At 42.3% G+C, this 19,923-nt stretch overlaps 1 protein-coding gene across 5 annotated transcripts in view; it reads left to right on the forward strand.

The window, feature by feature from the left end:
• The window catches only part of MDH1B (malate dehydrogenase 1B), a 301,491-nt gene that overhangs the window by 71,923 nt on the left and 209,645 nt on the right, over positions 1–19,923 (forward strand). For all 5 annotated transcript variants that reach the window (XM_073541913.1, XM_073541914.1, XM_073541910.1 and 2 more), the window contains exons 2-4: positions 7,953–8,065; positions 10,132–10,266; positions 17,867–18,009. In XM_073541913.1, the coding sequence (XP_073398014.1) occupies positions 10,252–10,266; positions 17,867–18,009 (158 nt within the window). In that variant the 5' untranslated portion in view covers positions 7,953–8,065; positions 10,132–10,251. The remainder of the gene's footprint in view (positions 1–7,952; positions 8,066–10,131; positions 10,267–17,866; positions 18,010–19,923) is intronic.

Consider the following 19,923-nt stretch of genomic DNA (forward strand, 5'->3'; position numbering starts at 1 on the left):
CCTGGATGGTGGGGCACCACACCTCAGGAGGAGGTGCAGTACCTCTGTGGCGACTTAGCCTCAGGCGTGCCACATCACAATCTGTGAAGCCCTGCCATGGGAAGGACCTCATAGGAACAAGGGCAGACATATCATTAGAACAGCCTGTGCTGCCGCACTGGGGCCCAAGAGCTTTGGGGGCCTATTTTCACCTCTAAAATATGTAAAACTGTGCATTATGATGAGCTATTTGATTACAAAAAGCCCTTATACTGTTCTTGCACAGTGGCTGTTGTCTGTGTCTGACAGTCCACAGGAGTACCAAGATAGCAGTGATGGGGGGTTTGCTATGGCAACACATCATGGCAACCTTGATGTTCAGCTAACTGGCAACCCGATCATTTGTCAGTGATAGACAGTGGCATCTAAATGGTTATACCGCAGCGATTGGCCCTAGCTCTATTCACAGTTGTTATAGGAAAATACCAGTGGTATAACACAGCCAGCACCTGCCTGATGCAGAGCGCACCTGGTATGCAGCAGTCACAAAGGGTTTCTCCTGGCACATGATATTGATATTCTTAGGAATATTTTTTGGATAGGTAATCAATCTCAGAACGGTGGAGGTTGGATGTGAACATTGAACAGAGTTGCATTGTACATCTCCATTCAATATGTAGCCGCCTCTGCCAAGAACTGCATATCAGATCTAATTAAAAAGAGTAGGCGCTGATCTGTAGTACCCGGCAGCTGCCACTACATGTTGAATTGGGTTCAGTGTTTTCATGCAGCCGTCACCAGATCTTATAACCGCTGATCGGTATGAGGTTCCCAGTTTTAAACACCACCCATGTGACATTAATGACATTTCCTAGGGATCGATCATCAATATTTTGACTAGACAACCCCTTTTAACTTTTTGAACTTTTCATCCCTCTATTACCAGAAGGGAGAGACACATCTTTTCTAGAGGCTTGCTGCCACCCTTTCCACCACCTGAATATGTGGAACTGACACTTTTTCTGTATTAACATGTACAGGTGCTTCTCACAAAATTAGAATATCATCAAAAAGTTAATTTATTTCAGTTCTTCAATACAAAAAGTGAAACTCGTGTATTATATAGAGTCTTTACAGAGTGATCTATTTTAAGTGATTATTTCTGTTAATGTTGATGATTATGGCTTACAGCCAATGAAAACCCAAAAGACATTATCTCAGTAAATTAGAATACTTTATATCACCAGCCTGAAAAATGATTTTAAAATCTGAAATGTTGGCCTACTGAAATGTACATTATGTTCAGTAAATGCACTCACTTTTTGTATTGAAGAACTGAAATAAAGTAACTTCTTGATATTCTAATTTTATGAGAAGCACCTGTATGTGAGTCATTACCAGCCCAAAGCAAAATCTACAACAAATGTGGTGAGAGATAGAACTTGAATTGTTCAGGATTCTGACTTTAACCCCTTCCTGACATCCGACGTACTATCCCGTCCATGGGACCCGGGCCCCTTTGCCCATGGACGGGATAGTACGTCTACCGCGATCAGAGGCGCCCACGTGGTGAGCGCCGCTGATCGCGGCCGGGTGTCAGCTGATTATCACAGCTGACACCCGGCACTATGTGTCAGGGGCGGTCACGGACCGCCCTCGACACGTTAACCCCTTGCACACCGCGATCAAACATGATCGCGGTGTACCGGGAGTTAAAGGGAAGCATCGGCAGGGAGGGGGCTCCCTCCGTGCTTCCCTGAGCCCCCCACGGCAGCGCAATGTGCAGCGCTGCTGCGGAGGACTCCTTTCCTCCAGGCCCCCGAATCCAAGATGGCGACGGGGGCCTGGAGGAAGCTGGCTTCCTCAGTGCCTGCAAAGCGCAGGCAAGAGGAAGTCTTCAATGCCTGTGACAGATTGCTGATCTGTCACAGTGATCTGTGATGTGACAGATCAGCGATCTGTCACAGGACAGTGATGTCCCACCTGGGACTATGTAATAAAGTAAAAAAAATAAAAAAAAGTGTAAAAATAATTTTAAAAAAATCGCCAAATAAATTAGTAAAAAAAAAAAAAATATTCCCCAATAAATTCATTTTTTGAAAATAAAAAAAAACCAAAACAATAAAAGTACACATATTAGGTATCGCCGCGTCCGTAACGACCTGCCCTATAAAACTGTCCCATTAGTTAACCCCTTTAGCGAACCCCTTAAAAAATAAAAATAAAAAACGAAGCAAAAAATTATGATTTATTATCATACCGCCAAACAAAAAGTGTAATAACGCACGATCAAAAAGACGCATATAAATATCCATGGTACCACTGAAAACGTCATCTTGTCCCACAAAAAACGAGCCGCCACACAGCATCATCAGCGAAAAAATAAAAAAGTTATAGCTCGCAGAATAAAGCGATGCAAAAATAATTATTTTTTATATAAAATAGTTTTCATTGCATAAAACCGACAAAACATAAAAAAACGACGTAAATGAGGTATCGCTGTAACCGTACTGACCCGAAGAATAAAACCGCTTTATCAATTTTACCGCACGCGGAACGGTGTAAACGCACTCCCCCAAAAGAAATTCATGAAACGCTGGTTTTTGTTCATTCTGCGTCCCAAAAATCGGAATAAAAAGCGATCAAAAAATGTAAAAACGTAAACTCGTCCCACAAAAAATAAGACCTCACATGACTCGGTGGGTCAAAATACAGAAAAATTATAGCTCTCAATATGTGGTGATGCAAAAACTATTTTTACAATAAAAAGCGTCTTTTAGCGTGCGACAGCTGCCAAAAATAAAAACCGCCATAAATAGTAAATCAAACCCCCCGTTATCACCCCCTTAGTTAGGGAAAAATAATAAAATTAAAAAAATGTATTTATTTCCATTTTTCCATTAGGGTTAGGGCTAGGGTTAGGGCTAGGGTTAGGGCTTGGGTTAGGGCTAGGGTTAAGGCTGAGATTAGGGTTAGGGGTGTGTTGGGGTTCGGGTTGGAGTTAGAATTGGGGGTTTCCACTGTTTGGGCACATCAGGGGCTCTCCAAATGCAACATTGCGTCTGATCTCAATTCCAGCCAATTCTGAGTTGAAAAAGTCATATGGTGCTCCTTCCCTTCCAAGCTCTGCCATGCGCCCAAACAGTGTTTTACCCCCACATGTAGGGTATCAACCTACTCAGGACAAATTGCAAAACAATTTTTGGGGTCCAATTTCTCCTGTTACCCTTAGGAAAATAAAAAATTGGGGGCAAAAATATCATTTTTGTGGAAAAAAATGATTTTTTTATTTTCATGTCCGAGCGTTATAAACTTCTGTGAAGCACTTGGGGGTTCAAAGTGCTCACCACACATCTAGATAAGTTCCCTGGGGGGGTCTAGTGTCCAAAATAGGGTCACTTGTTGGGAGTTTCAATAGTTTAGGTACATCAGGGGCTCTCCAAACGCACATGACACCCACAGACCATTCCATCAAAGTCTGCATTCCAAAATGGCACTGCTTCCCTTCCAAGCCCCGGTGTGTGTCTTTACAGTAGTTTTCTCCCACATATGGGGTGTCAGCGTACTCATGACAAATTGGACAACAACTTTTGCGGTCCAATTTCTCCTGTTACCCTTGGGAAAATGAAAAAATTGGGGACTAATTGATCATGTTTGTGGAAAAAATACGATTTTTTTATTTTCATGCCCGGGCATTATAAACTTCTGTGAAGCCCTTGGGGGTTCAAAGTGCTCACCACACATCTAGATAAGTTCCTTAGGGGTTCTCGTTTCCAAAATGGGGTCATTTGTGGGTATTTCCACTGTTTAGGTACATTAGGGGCTCTCCAAAGGCAACATGACACCTGCAGACCATTCCATCAAAGTCTGCATTCCAAAACGTCACTACTTCCCTTCCGAGCCCTGACATGTGTCCATACAGTAGTTTTCTCCCACATATGGGGTGTCAGCGTACTCAGGACAAATTGGACAACAACTTTTGGGGTTCAATTTCTCCTGTTACCCTTGGGAAAATAAAAAAATTGGGGACTAATTGATCATGTTTGTGGAAAAAATACGATTTTTTTATTTTCATGCCCTGGCATTATAAACTTCTGTGAAGCCCTTGGGGGTTCAAAGTGCTCACCTCACATCTAGATAAGTTCCTTAGGGGTCTAGTTTTCAAAATGGGGTCATTTGTGGGGAGTTTCCACTGTTTAGGTACATTAGGGGCTCTCCAAAGGCAACATGACACCCACAGACCATTCCATCAATGTCTGCATTCCAAAACGTCACTACTTCCCTTCCGATCCCCGATGTGTTCCCATACAGTAGTTTTCTCCCACACATGGGGTATCAGCATACTCAGGACAAATTGGACAACAACTTTTGGGGTCCAATTTCTCCTGTTACCCTTGGGAAAATAAAAAAAATGGTGACTAAAAGATCATGTTTGTGGAAAAAATACGAATTTTTTATTTTCACGCCCGGGCGTTATAAACTTCTGTGAAGCACTGGGGGGTTCAAAGTGCTCACCACACATCTAGATAAGTTCCTTGGGGGGTCTAGTTTACAAAATGGGGTCATTTGTGGGGGGTTTCCAATGTTTAGGTACATTAGGGGCTCTCCAAAGGCAACATGACACCCGCAGACCATTCCATCAATGTCTGCATTCCAAAACGTCACTACTTCCCTTCCGAGCCCTGACATGTGTCCATACATTAGTTTTCTCCCACATATGGGGTGTCAGCTTACTCAGGACAAATTGGACAACAACTTTTGGGGTTCAATTTCTCCTGTTACCCTTGGGATAATAAAAAAAAATTGGGGAATAATTGATCATGTTTGTGGAAAAAATACGATTTTTTTATTTTCATGCCCTGGCATTATAAACTTCTGTGAAGCCCTTGGGGGTTCAAAGTGCTCACCTCACATCTAGATAAGTTCCTTAGGGGTCTAGTTTTCAAAATGGGGTCATTTGTGGGGAGTTTCCACTGTTTAGGTACATTAGGGGCTCTCCAAAGGCAGCATGACACCTGCAGACCATTCCATCAAAGTCTGCATTCCAAAACGTCACTACTTCCCTTCCGATCCCCGACGTGTTCCCATACAGTAGTTTTCTCCCACATATGGGGTATCAGCATACGCAGGACAAATTGGACAACAACTTTTGGGGTCCAATTTCTCCTGTTACCCTTGGGAAAATAAAAAAATGGTGACTAAAAGATCATGTTTGTGGAAAAAATACGAATTTTTTATTTTCACGCCCGGGCGTTATAAACTTCTGTGAAGCACTGGGGGGTTCAAAGTGCTCACCTCACATCTAGATAAGTTCCTTGGGGGGTCTAGTTTACAAAATGGTGTCATTTGTGGGGGGTTTCCACTGTTTAGGTACATCAGGGGTTTTCCAATCGCGACATGGTGTCCGATCTCAATTCCAGCCAAAAACGTCAAATGGCGCTGCTTCCCTTCCGAGCTCTGCCATGCGCCCAAATAGTGGTTTACCCCCACATGTGGGGTATCAGCGTACTCAGGACAAATTTCACAATAACTTTTAGGGTGCTGTTACCCTTGGAAAAATAAGAATTGCGGGTGAAAAGATCATTTTTGTGGAAAAAATATGATTTTTTAATTGTACGGCTTTATGTTATAAACTTCTGTGAAGCCCTTGGGGGTTCAAAGTTCTCACCACACATCTAGATAAGTTCCTTAGGGGGTCTAGTTTCCAAAATGGTGTCATTTGTGGGGGGTTTCCACTGTTTAGGTACATCAGGGGTTTTCCAATCGCGACATGGTGTCCGATCTCAATTCCAGCCAAAAACGTCAAATAGCGCTGCTTCCCTTCCGAGCTCTGCCATGCGCCTAAATAGTGGTTTACCCCCACATGTGGGGTATCAGCGTACTCAGGACAAATTGCACAATAACTTTTAGGGTGCTGTTACCCTTGGAAAAATAAGAATTGAGGGTGAAAAGATCATTTTTGTGGAAAAAATGTGATTTTTTAATTGTACGGCTTTATGTTATAAACTTCTGTGAAGCCCTTGGGGGTTCAAAGTTCTCACCACACATCTAGATAAGTTCCTTAGGGGGTCTAGTTTCCAAAATGGTGTCATTTGTGGGGGGTTTCCACTGTTTTGGTACATCAGGGGTTTTCCAATCGCGACATGATGTCCGATCTCAATTCCAGCCAAAAACGTCAAATGGCGCTGCTTCCCTTCCGAGCTCTGCCATGCGCCCAAATAGTGGTTTACCCCCACATGTCGGGTATCAGCATACTCAGGACAAATTGCACAATAACTTTTAGGGTCCTGTTACCCTTGGGAAAATAAAAATTGGGGTGAAAAGATCATTTTTGTGGAAAAAATATGATTTTTTAATTGTACCGCTGTACGTTATAAACTTCTGTAAAGCCCTTGTGGGTTCAAAGTTCTCACCACATATCTAGATAAGTTCCTTGGGGGGTCTAGTTTCCAAAATGGGGTCACTTGTAGGGGGTTTCCACTGTTTAGGTACATCAGGGACTCTCCAAACGTGACATGGCGTCCGATCTGAATTCCAGCCAATTTTGCATTGAAAAAGTCAAACGGCGCTCCTTCCATTCTGAGCTCTGCCATGCGCCGAAACAGTCGTTCCCCCCCACAAATCAGGTATCAGCGTACTCAGGACAAATTGCACAATAACTTTTGCAGTCCAATTTCTCCTGTTACCCTTGGTAAAATAAAAAAAATTGAACCTGAAGTATTTTTTTTGTGAAAAAAGTTAGATGTTCATTTTTTTTTAAATATTCAAAAAAATTCCTGTGACGCACCTAAAGGGTTAATAAACTTCTTGAATGTGGTTTTGAGCACCTTAAGGGGTGCAGTTTTTAGAATGGTGTCACTTTTGGGTATTTTCTATCATATAGACCCCTCAAAGTGGCTTCAAATGTGATGTGGTCCTAAAAATAAAATGGTGTTGTAAAAATGAGAAATCGCTGGTCAGCTTTTAACCCTTATAACTTCCTAACAAAAAAAAATTTTGGTTCCAAAATTGTGCTGATGTAAAGTAAACATGTGGGAAATGTTAGTTATCAAGTTTTTTGTGTGCCGTATCTCTGTGATTTAAGGGCATAAAAATTCAAAGTTGGAAAATTGCGAAATTTTCAAAATTTTTGCCAAATTTCCGTTTTTTTCACAAATAAACGCAAGTTATTTGAATGAAATTTTACCACTAACATGAAGTACAATATGTCACGAGAAAACAATGTCAGAATCACCGGGATCCATAGAAGCATTCCAGAGTTATGACCTCATAAAGGTACAGTGGTCAGAATTGTAAAAATTGGCCCGGTCATGAACGTGCAAACCACCCTTGGGGGTGAAGGAGTTAATCATTCAAATCATTGGGAAAATTGAAACATGCGGTGTTCCTTCTTCTTGGACCCCCAGTAGCATCAAGAACGAGAACTGTCTGAATGGAGTAGAGGTGACCTCCACACCTCCGCTCTATTCATTCTTTATGGGAGTGTCTGCTGTAGCGGAGCGCATTAATGTGCATGGGGAATAACTTCATATCTTGGAGCAAACCCTTTAAATATTTTTGTTCTCTTTGGGACATACCTCCTGTCTGTAACATCTTTTTGTATTTGAAGGGAATATGTCAGCAGTTTTTTGATTTATAGTCTGACAAAAGCATGGGGTAGGGTAAGAGATCCTGATTCCAGTGATATAGTGACAGAAAGCTGCTAACAGAATTGGGGGTATGGCTGGACTAGAAGCACAAGGTCAGTTGTCATGTGGTGATAATGTATTGCTGATAAAACTGATTGTATTGAAAATAGAAAAACATAGCTCAGTAAGTGACATTATGTTGGAATCAGGGTCTCTTCCACTATATCATGGAGCTCACAGATTAATGGCTGACTTGGTCTGGACTACGAGGCCCATTTATAACGTTATAAGCATCTCTTGTTGGGTTCTCACTCTTCTATTATGTATTTATTTCTTTATTTACAGGAAGGGCAGACTGTCCCTACTATGCCAAAGCTGAAGTGCTAGCAGATTACCTTCAGAAAAACCTGCCAAACTTCCGGATACACAAAATTACACAACATCCTGATACCTGGGAGGTATGAGATCCCTGAGATCCCTCTGTTTAAGTCAGTATTCATTTAGAATGGCATTCTGCACCAGTTACACAGTTTTCTCTGTAGAAATGGTATACAAATCTTCAGCCAAATGCACAGCAGATAGGGAGTACTGTGATGACGCATTCACATAGTCAGGAGCTGATCTGCAGTGTTTGGGAGCAGTCTTCAAACCGTATGGTGGTCTTCTCCCCTGTAAACCTGTTATATACGGACAGAGATGGTAAAAGCTGAATCATGACGGACCCCCACCAATATTGTACACATCATGGAATTTCATTAAGTGGAAGACCCCCTTCAAGTCCTTTTTTTGGCTTTTCATGATATGTATGTACATTAAGATGCAATCTGGCAACTCTTAACCGGGTTCCCATACACAGACTTTCCACAAGACACTCCATCTACTGGGTCTTATAAGAATTCTCTGATTTTCACCTTCTAGCCCTTATACAAGGATCTGCCCTTCCCTGAAGAGACCCCTGACTTGTGAGTAGCTAGTGGCCGGTGCAACGAATTGGCAGTGTAATGATTAACTGGGATGAGGCCAGGAGGATACCCGGGGTTTAATGCCAAAATGACCAAAAACAAAGACAACAGAAAGGGCACACAGTTAAGGGTCAAGTCCAGGGCACACAGTTAAGGGTCAAGTGCAGGAAATCATCCAATAGGTAAACTGCATAGAAGTAATATAAGAGTAGGGTCAGGTATGAGATTAGCAGTCAGGATGGGACACACCAGGAGCCGTCTACGATGTGATTACTGGCGCTGACCAGGAGATGGACAGGGATTCTGATAGAGTGCCGTTCACTTCCATTAGGTAAGAAGTGATATTTGGCCTGCCCTCTATGCTGAGGCGAGGTGCTGATGTAATGGGCCCACAGATCCTAAGACCATATAATGTAGAATTATCTGTCCATATGGTGATGCCCAAAAGGAAATTTATTGTATTCGTTGACAAAAACAGAAGAAAGGTTGATAGAGCACAAAAAATTGAGCGACTTTATTCAGGTGAACACAGTTGCTCAATTTTTTGTGCTCATTCAACCTTTCTTCTGTTGTTGTCATTGAATACAATAAATTTCCTTTTTTTGCATCACCATATGGACAAAATGTGCGGTGAATTCTACATTACACTGCCATTAGGTGGCGGACATTGTGCACCCATTAGGGTGCAAAAAGGTCATGTTGATTGTTTAATAGGCGCCATGTGGCGTACATCACACCCATCACACTCTTCCTTGCCATATCAAGTGTTCTTCGGTGCTGAGGTTTACGTCATTACTAACCCCCCGCACTGCCGCTTTCAGAGCCGCGAGGTGAGGTATGTAGCACATTACCAAGATGACGGATGAAGTAGTTCTCATGGCTTCTACTTGATGTGACCAAAGATGGTAACACTCCCTGTAAGGCCTCCATCAGCCCGTAAATGCTGGGGTTCATGGTATTTTTTCCTGGAGGCACACAGGGCAATCCTGTGCAAATGTCTATTACTTCTGTATGCACAGGCAATAATAGATTGGAATATGGGAGGTTTCCTATAGCTTGTTAGTTACATAAAATGAAAGTCAAAATTACCCAAAAAAGTGATCCGATATAAACCATACTGATGATTGTTTCGGCACTCCTCCGATACGTCCAGGTGTGTAGTTCAGTGCCGAAAACACTCGTCATGTCAGCTGTGAATGGACTGTAAGTCTTTGGTAATTATCAGTGAAGATGTTGAACTGAAATTTTGTATATTTTTGCTGGAATGGAGATTTAAGATGGGTCTTTGAAATTAATAATCAGAAAATAATCTTTTGATTTATTCATCGTTTTCCATGTTTGGTTAGTGATCGGTAGCTGGGATTGAGAGGTTTCCAGTGGCCTCGATGATATCCCACTTTTGCCAAAAATGAGTATGGAATACTTTTACCCTAAAAAACAAATATTTCAGGCTGCAAAAACTGAAAGTGTGACTCAAGTCTTATTATCTGTACAAAAAGTAATAGAAGAAATCCTGAGATTAGAGCATTTGATGGCCGGTGTTTTATCCCCTGATTCTGTAGGAGTGGCTGGCGGACTTATGTGTAAAAAATGGATGGAAGCACAACCGCTCTCCTATAATATGGAGAGAGCTGTTAGATTGTGGAAGCAAGGGATTACTACTTGGAGGCTTTAATGATTTCATGGAACATGCCCAGGTAATTTTATGTAGTGTATTTATGTGAAGGAATCAATGTGATGTCTTTTAAATGTATGCCATTATCCCATTTGTTTGTTTCTTGTAATTTTGCAAAATGCAATAGCAGCGAGCTACTAGTATAATCCCTGTTTTACACATTCCAGGCTGGTTATAACAAATGATATTTGCGATAATATAGTGTATACTCGTATAGACATGTTATTTATATTTCTTACTTTCTCCTTTCCGAAGCTTATTGGTTCATATCCATGTTTTCATGTACATATATATAGCTATTCATTTGTGCCAATAACGAGATGTTAAAGGGCATGTGTCAGTATCAACCCTCCTAAGCTGTCTATATGGGCCTGTAAGGCCATAGGAAGCTGAATAAAATGACACTTTGATATGACAAGAAAAAGTCCGTCTTCCAGCACATTATTCCCGTGCCTATGCCGATGCCTGGTTTTATGTGAAATAAAGCATTTTGAATCATATGAACGGTGAGTGCCAATCCTGCTCTTTTTCTTGTCATATTGAACTCTTTCTTCATTATGGGATTGAGCACCCATTCTAAATGGGATTAAGTTGATGTATTTGATGTGGATGTGAAACTACATGTGCAGATATTGGGGTAATTTCACACGCAACAGTGCCGGATATTTATTATTTTTGGACTGACACTTTGATATGTGATTTGATATCTTATTCCAGAGAAATCCATGTTTTTTTTATCTGCACATTACCTGTTCAGGACTATGAGCCAGACCCTGTTGCATGAGAATCTGCCTTCCGAGATTATTTTAACCCCCGTAGGTATTTTCGTTTTTTGCTTCCCTTCTTCCCAGTGCCATTTATTTGTTATTTTTCGATCAATATGTCTATGTGAGGGCTTGTTTTTTGAAGGACAAGTTGTACGTTTGAACAACACCATTGGTTTTAAGATTTCGTGTACTGGAAAATGGGAAAAAAAATTCCAAGTGCTGTGAAATTGCAAAAGAAGTACAATCACACAGTTGAGGCTTTTTCTTTTTTTTTTCTTTACCATGTACACTAAATGCTACAACTGACCTGCCATTATGATTCTCCAGGTCATTACAAGTTCATTGACCCCAAACATGTCAAGGTTCTTTTTTATTTATGGTAAGTTGTGAAAAAAATTCCAACGATTGTTAAAAAAAAAAAATTGCGTCATTTTTCAATACCCGTAGAGTTTTTCGTGATCTCTGGTTCCGAGAGGGCTTATTTTTTCGCATGCCGAGCTGACGTTTTTAACCTCTTTCTGACATTGGACGTAATATTCCGTCCATGTGCCCTGGGCCAATTTAACCATGGACGGAATATTATGTCATCGCGATCGGCTGCGCACACAGGGGGTGCGTGGCCGAGTGTCAGCTGATTCTCACAGGAGAAGGTCACAGATCGCTCCCGGCACTTAAACCTCCAAAATACTGTGCTCAAACAAGATCGCAGCATTCCGGGAGCTGGCGCAGGGCTGACAGCCCCTCTGCTTTTGCTTTTGGATCGGAGACCCCACGGCATGACGCGGGGTCCCGATCGTTGACGTGGTGAGTGGATGTCGTCATGATAACATCCGGCTCACCAGAGCTAGGAAACTTGCTGATCATGCGCAGTGCATGTCAGGAAGTCTCCCTGTGTCAGTTCAGCGCTGATATTTTCGGTACCGGAGATGTCAGTGTCCATGTGTGTAATGCGTGTGGCAACCGTGTGCCGCATCAGTGCCACATGGACGGGCACCAGGGAAGAAGTGGTGCAGTAAGCGCCGTTCTCCAGCGCTGGGTGCCGAACGCGGCTCTCATCATTCTCCCCTGCTCTGCCAGTGATCGGTGCGAGCAGGGAAGAAAGATGAGAGTTACATTTAAGTAATAAAAGAGGCAGCAGGCAGTGGCTGATGGGACTATTATTCCCCTCAGCCTACCCCTGCTGCTGCTAATAACAGTGACAGCAGGAGTGGCTGATGGGGGTATTCATCATCCGCTTCCTTTGCTATAAATAAATAAATTAATGAAAAAAACGACGTGGGTTCCCCTGTACTTTCTATATCCAGCTAGGCAAAACTCACAGCTGGGGGCTGCAATTCTCAGCTGTCAGCTTCAGCAAGGTTAGTTATCAGGAATAGAGGGGTCCCCATGCTGTTTTTTTTAAATTATTTAAATAATTTAAGAAATCCGGTGTGGGGTCCCCCCTATTTTTGAGAACCATCCTTGCTAAAGCTCACAGCTGGTGGCTGGTATTCTCATGCTGGTAAGGGGACATTGATATAGGCCCCCAGCCTAAAAATAGCAGCCCGCAGCTGCCCAGAAAAAGTGCATCTATTAGAAACAAACAGTAGTTTATTCCCACATATGGGGTATCAGCGTACTCAGGACAAATTGGACAACAACTTTTGGGGTCCAATTTCTCCTATTACTGTTGGGAAAATAAAAAATTGAGGGTGAAAAGATCATTTTTGTGAAAAAAAATATGATTTTTAATTTTACTGCTCTACGTTATAAACTTCTGTGAAGCACTTGGGTGTTCAAAGTGCTCACCACACAATAAAGATAAGTTCCCTAGGGGGACTACTTTCCAAAATGGTGTAATTTGTGGGGGGGTTTCCACTGTTTAGGCTCTCCAAACGCGACATGGCGTCTGATGTCAAATCCAGCCAATTTTGCATTGAAAAGTCAAACAGTGCTCATTCCCTTCCGAGCTCTGCTTTGCGCCCAAACAGTGGTTTACCTGCATATATGGGGTATCAGCGTACTCAGGAAAAATTGCACAACAACTTTTGGGGTCCAATTTCTCCTGTTACCCTTGGTAAAATAAAAAAAATGGATCTGAAGTAAATTTTTTGTGAAAATAGTTAAATGTTCATTTTTTTTAAACGTTCCAAAAATTACTGTGAAGCACCTAAACTTCTTGAATGTGGTTTTGAGCACCTTGAGGGGTGCAGATTTTAGAATGGTGTCACTTTGGGTTATTTTCTATCATATAGACCCCTCAAAGTGACTTCAAATGTGATGTGGTCCCTAAAAAAATAGTGTTGTAAAAATGAGAAATTGCTGTTTAACTTTTAACCCTTATAACTTCCTAACATAAAAAAAATTTTGGTTCCAATGTGGGAAATTTTACTTATGAAGTATTTTATGTGACATACTGTACTGTATCTCTGTGATTTAAGGGCATGAAAATTCAAAGTTGGAAAATTGCGAAATTCACCAAATTTCCATTTTTTTCACAAATATACACGTCACATCAATGAAATTTAACATTCTAATGAAGTACAATACTGTATGTCACGAAAAAACAATGTCAGAATCACCAGGATCCATGGAAGCGTTCCAGAGTTATTACCTCATAAAGGGACAGTGGTCAGAATGATAAAAATTGGCCTGGTCATCAACATGCAAACCACCCTTGGGGGTAAAGGAGTTAATGATATAATTTTGGTGCAGATACGATCTTTTGATCGCCCATTATTGCATTAAAATGCAATGTTGTGGCGACCAAAAAAAACGTAATTCTGGCGTTTTGACTTTTTTCTTGTTACGCCGTTCTTGTTACGCCATTTAGCGATCAGGTTAATCAGATCAGGTTAATTATTTTCTTATATTGATAGATCGGGCAATTCTAAACGCGGCGATACCAAATATGTGTATATTTAATTTTTTTACAGGAAAGATATATATCTTTGTACCGTGTTAGCAAGTAGATAGAAGAATATTTAGAACTAGCTGAAGAGCCCGGCGCTGCCCGGGCATAGTAACTAACTGTGGTTAGTTATAGAAAATTATAATTATCCTCCATCCCATAGTCCCGTGCCCATATACCCATCATACATATCCACGATCCCATAGGCCCGTGCCCATATACCCATCATACATATCCTCCATCCCATAGTCGAGTGCCCATATACCCATCATACATATTCTCCATCCCATAGTCCCATGCCCATATACCCATCATACATTTTCGCTATCCCATAGTCGAATACCCATCACACATCCTTCATCTCATAGTCCCATGCCCATATACCCATCATACATATCCTCCATCCCATAGTCCCGTGCCCATATACCCATCATACATATCCGCCATCTCATAGTCCTGTACCCATATACCCATCATACATATCCTCCATCCCATAGTCCAGTGCCCATATACCCATCACACATCCTCCATCCCATAGTCCCGTGCCCATATACATATCCGCCATTCCATAGTCCCGTGCCCATATACCCGTCAAACATATCCTCCATCCCATAGTCCAGTGCCCATATACCCATCACACATCCTCCATCCCACAGTCCCGTACCCATATACATATCCGCCATCCCATAGTCCCGTGCCCATATACCCGTCATACATATCCTCCATCCCATAGTCCAGTGCCCATATACCCATCACACATCCTCCATCCCATAGTCCCGTTCCCATATACCCATCATACATATCCTCCATCCCATAGTCCCGTGCCCATATACCCATCATACATATTCGCCATCCCATAGTCGAGTACCCATATACCCCTCACACATCCTTCATCTCATAGTCTCATGCCCATATACCCATCATACATATCCTCCATCCCATAGTCCCATGCCCATATACCCATCATACATATCCTTCATCCCATAGTCCCGTGCCCATATACCCATCATACATATCCTCCATCCCATAGTCCCATGCCCATATACCCATCATACATATTCTCCATCCCATAGTCCCATGCCCATAAACCTATCATACATATTCGCCATCCCATAGTCGAGTGCCCATATACCCCTCACACATCCTTTATCTCATAGTCCCATGCCCATATACCCATCATACATATCCGCCATCCCATAGTCCCGTTCCCATATACCCGTCATACATATCCTCCATCCCATAGGCCAGTGCCCATATACCCATCACACATCCTCCATCCCATAGTACCGTGCCCATATACATATCCGCCATCCCATAGTCCCGTGCCAAATATACCCGTCATACATATCCTCCATCTCATAGTCCAGTGCCCATATACCCATCACACATCCTGCATCCCATAGTCAACCATTATGACATCAAAATGAGTGGCGGCGGGGCTTGCAACCTATGATGACATCAGCGTCGCCATGGCAACCATTGTGACATCATAATGACGGGCGGGGCTTGAGCGCACACACTTTTTCCCCCAGTATGTAGGTAGGGGCAAAATTGTTTGGTGAATTGGAACGCACGGGGTTAAAATTTCACCTCACAACATAGCTTAGGACGCTCTCGGGGTCCAGACGTGTGACTGTGCCAAATTTTGTGGCTGTAGCTGCGACGGTGCGGATGCCAATCCCTGACATACACACATACACACACACACACATACACACATACATACACACTTTGAGCTTTATATATTGGATTGAGAGTCCTCAGTGGTTGATACCTTTTAATGGCTAACTGAAAAGATGGTAACAAATTGCAAGATTTTGAGACTACTCTTCATCAGGCTAGACTGATGAAGAAACCAGAGTAGTCTCGAAATCTTGCAATTTGTTACCATCTTTTCAGTTAGTCATTAAAAGGTATCAACCACTGAAGACTCTCAGTTCTAAATATTCTTCTAATATTTTTTATTGTTTTATCTTGAATGAGGCGAAATGGGGGTGATGTGAACCTTTATATACAGTATACCTGTATATATATATATATATACACATATATATATATATATATATATTATTTTTTTAATACTTTTAAAAGCTTTTTTTTTTCAACTTTTGCAGTGCTTCAATAATCTCCATGGGAGACGAAAAGATGCCATAATCTGATCGGCTCTGCTACATACAGGCGATAATTAGATCGCCTGTATGTAGCAGAATTGCTCACTTGCTCATAGTAATCCGGCAGTGACAACCATAGAGTCTGCTGGAGATCTCTGGTTGTCTTGCCAACCCATCGACAACCCACGATCATGTGACACGGGCTCCGATGGGCAGGATTTCTGGCTCACTTGTCGGAGACTCGAGTTAAATGCCGCTGTCAGAGTTTGACAGCGGCATTCAACAGGTTAACATCTGCGGGTGGATCGCGATTCAAAACAGCTGACATGTGCCGGAGAAGATGTGGGTTCAGCGCAGGAGCCCACATCAAAGGGAGGGAGTCCAACATCGGCGTATTATTATTATTGTCGGAAAGGGGTTAAATAAGAGGAGGCATTGCTGGAGATCACACAATTAAGAAATAAACAGGACTGAGCTGTCTTTGCTGCCTGCTGCTGACATCAGTTATGTGAAACTGAAGATACTGCTCTATTAATGCATATGGCAGAAGATAATCCTCTGCCATATGCATCTATAGAGCAGGATTTTCAGTTGTAGATCATTTATCTGTCAGCAGCCTTGCTTGCTTCATCTCGGCTTTGTCTTGCTTTGCCTCTGCCTCTGTTGTGGAGGCAATTGTGTTTTGCTGATGGCAGATGATAAAATCCTTCAAGCAGAGTTTTATGCAGGACCATACAGTATATAAAAGTGTGCATTCAAAACATAGATTATCTTGATAATGTGCCAAATATCTGTAGTGGATGCAGCAGAGATGAGCACATTATAGCAGAGTTGTTTGGAAGACTATGCTGTTTTACATATTCCTCAGTCTGCATGTGTCCAGGCAGCACTGAGAGGTGGGGCAAAGAAGCATATAGGGGAGAGAGGGGTCTGCAGCACCGAAGAGAAGCATGTGCTGCTTGGAAATGTAGTTATAGCAGTGTGAGAATAGGGCCTCCCATTTAGCTATGAAAAGCTGGATGCACATAGCAGGGGCAGATTGAAGAATAAAAGACAAAAGTAAAAGACAGAAACTTTATATTGTTCTTGGTCTGTATATTAACAATAAGTATTTACTGTGCTTTGTGAAAAATAATGCAATTTTGGAAATTACTATTTAATTCTTAAAATTGTGTCCAATGTTCCTCCACAGCAAATGGTGCTGCATACCCGGATTTATATTCTGGCACTATTATTTGATTGACTCTAACCGATCTCCAAATTCATTATGGCTTATCAGTAATATAGAGGAGTTAAGGGCATGTCACACTAAGAGATATCGCTAGCAATATCGCTATAACTAGTGACGTTATAGCGATATTGCTAGCGATATCTCTGTGTCTGATACTTACCTACGACCGGCTCCCCCGCTGGTTATCGCTGATCGCGCGAGAACGTTCAGGACTGTTTCTCGTCGTCAGCTTCCTGTGGCGCTTCCTGCTGTGAGGTTGAGCGACGCGTGGAGCCGGGCGGGAGGACGCAGGATCGCCTGGTGTGACAGGTAAGTAGCGATCCCCGTCCCCAGCGATGTCGCTAGTGAGATCTGCCTATGTGGCAGCTCACTAGCGACCACTTAGCGATGTACCAGCGATCCTGACCGCGTCATATCGCTGGTCGGGATCGCTGGTACATCGCTAAGTGTGACAGTACCTTTACTTGTGCTCTTCTATGTGTCTGCAGATGGAAGTACTGTACACGCTGACATTTAGCATTCTTATGCAGTCTTGTCAATCATTTATAATATTTATTGGAAACAAAGCTTTATTTATTATACTCTGTTCTCACCTATTATTGCTTTATTATGATGTTTTTCAGGAGTATTACAATGTAACATCGGCCATGATGAGTGATCTAATGATGGGGATTTCAGCAGAGAATATGCAAACCTACCTTGATGTAGAAGAAGAGGAAGATAACATTAGGAAACAGTTCAATCCACTCCATATCTGGATTATTGGGTATGGTAGAACAAATGACTGTGCTGTATGTCACTTTCTATTTGGCAAAGTGCAGCTCAACATTTTTGTTCACATGATGTAGATTTTTAAATGTGCGGGAAATACTGAATTTTCATTGAAGATTTTATCCTTTGCAATGAAAAGGGTGAAATCGAGGTGAATTCATCCCACAGTCCACCTCACAATTAGAATTCCCCATAGATTTACAGGGAGATCCATGTGTCTATCTTACCCTGAGAATCCCGTGTAACTATACTCTACCCATATCTTCTGAAGACAGTGTAGTCAGCAGATAAAGCATGGCTGCAGTGTGGAAGACAGGGGTTTGGAAAAGCTTTTTAATATCATGTATTTTTTAAAAGAATTTTGCTCTTTTTCCAAAAGAATTCTGCCAAAACCCCGAATGTTAACACCAAAAGAGACCAATTTGTTTTATGAGAAACATAATTTTTCCAAAGGCTAAGGGAGGCTGTTACTCACCACCCCATGGTCCAGCGCTGCCTCTCACTGCTTCTCCGATCTCCGATGATTTTGCACAGGCTGCAGCAGTGATGTCATGTTAACAGCGCTCCAGCTAATCACTCAGTTCAGCGGCCCTGCTGATGTCCACAGTATGGGCCCCCTGAGCTCAGTGATTGACTGAAGCACTGTGTATGTACGGTATATGATCTCACCTGCTGCCTATACACAATCACCCAGCAGCAAAGAGCAAGGGCCGGACCCTGGGAAGGTGAGTCACAGCTCATTTTGTTCCTTTTGGTTGGTATTTTATGCCTCCCTTAGCCTCCGAAGTGCCAATCTTTTAAAGGGGACAACCTTTTTAAGAGATGATATGCAGTGCAGAACCTTAACACTGCATTTATTTAAAAAAAAAATGTGGCATAAACTGTACTGAAAATACTACAGTGCTCATTCTGCAACTTCAGTACTTAAATGGAATTGGCTCTAAGAAAACACAGCCAACTCTCCACTGACCTGCACAGGGAATTCAATGATGACAGATCAGTGGATGTGTGTATAGGTGGACCCATAACTAGCAGGAAATTTGTGGTGGTCATGTTCTTTAGGGACAGACTATGGTTGTCTCTCCTGAAGCATATTAGTACGATACTTTTGGAGCTAAGGTCAGTACGGGAGACTTGCTGTTTTAGTACAGTTTTTAATTATACCATTTACATGAGAACAAATGACGCAACAAAGTGGCTGATATTATATTATTATTCATTTTTATAGTGCCATTTATTCGATAGTGCTTTACATGTGAAAAAGGGGAATACATAGACAAGTACAATAAACATGAGCAATACAAGGCACACACAAGTACAGAGGGAAAGAGGACTCTGCCCCCAAGGGATCACAGTCTACAAGGGATGGGTGAGGATACACTAGTAGAGGGTAGAGCTGGTCATGCGGCTCATTAGACTGAAGATCACTGCAGGTTGTAGGCTTGTCGGAAGAGGCGGGTCTACAGGTTCCTTTTGAAAGTTTCTGTGGTAGGCGAAAGTCTGATGTGTTGGGGTAGAGGGTTCCAGAGTATGGAGGAAGCACAGGAGAAGTCTTGTATACAGTTATGGGAAGAAGAGATAAGAGGGGAGTAGAGAAGGAGATCTTAAGTGGATCGAAGGTTGCGTATAGGTAAGTACCGGGAGACCATGTCACAGATGTTTGAAGGAGACAGGTTGTGGATGGCTTTGTATGTCATAGGTAGGGTTTTGAACTGGAGCCTCTGGACACTAGGAACGAATGAAGGGCTTGGCAGAGAGGAGAAGCTGGGGAATAACGGGAAACAGGTGGATTAGTCGGGCATCAGAGTTTAGGATAGATTGGATTTGCGCAAGAGTGCTAGAGGGGAGGCCAGAGAGTAGGAGGTTGCAATAGTCGAGGCTGGAGATGATGAGGGTGTGCATGAGCATT

This window comes from Dendrobates tinctorius, unplaced genomic scaffold (assembly GCF_039654945.1).
Source record: "Dendrobates tinctorius isolate UK_male_01 unplaced genomic scaffold, ASM3965494v1 ptg000125l, whole genome shotgun sequence".
NCBI classification, from domain to species: Eukaryota; Metazoa; Chordata; class Amphibia; order Anura; family Dendrobatidae; genus Dendrobates; species Dendrobates tinctorius.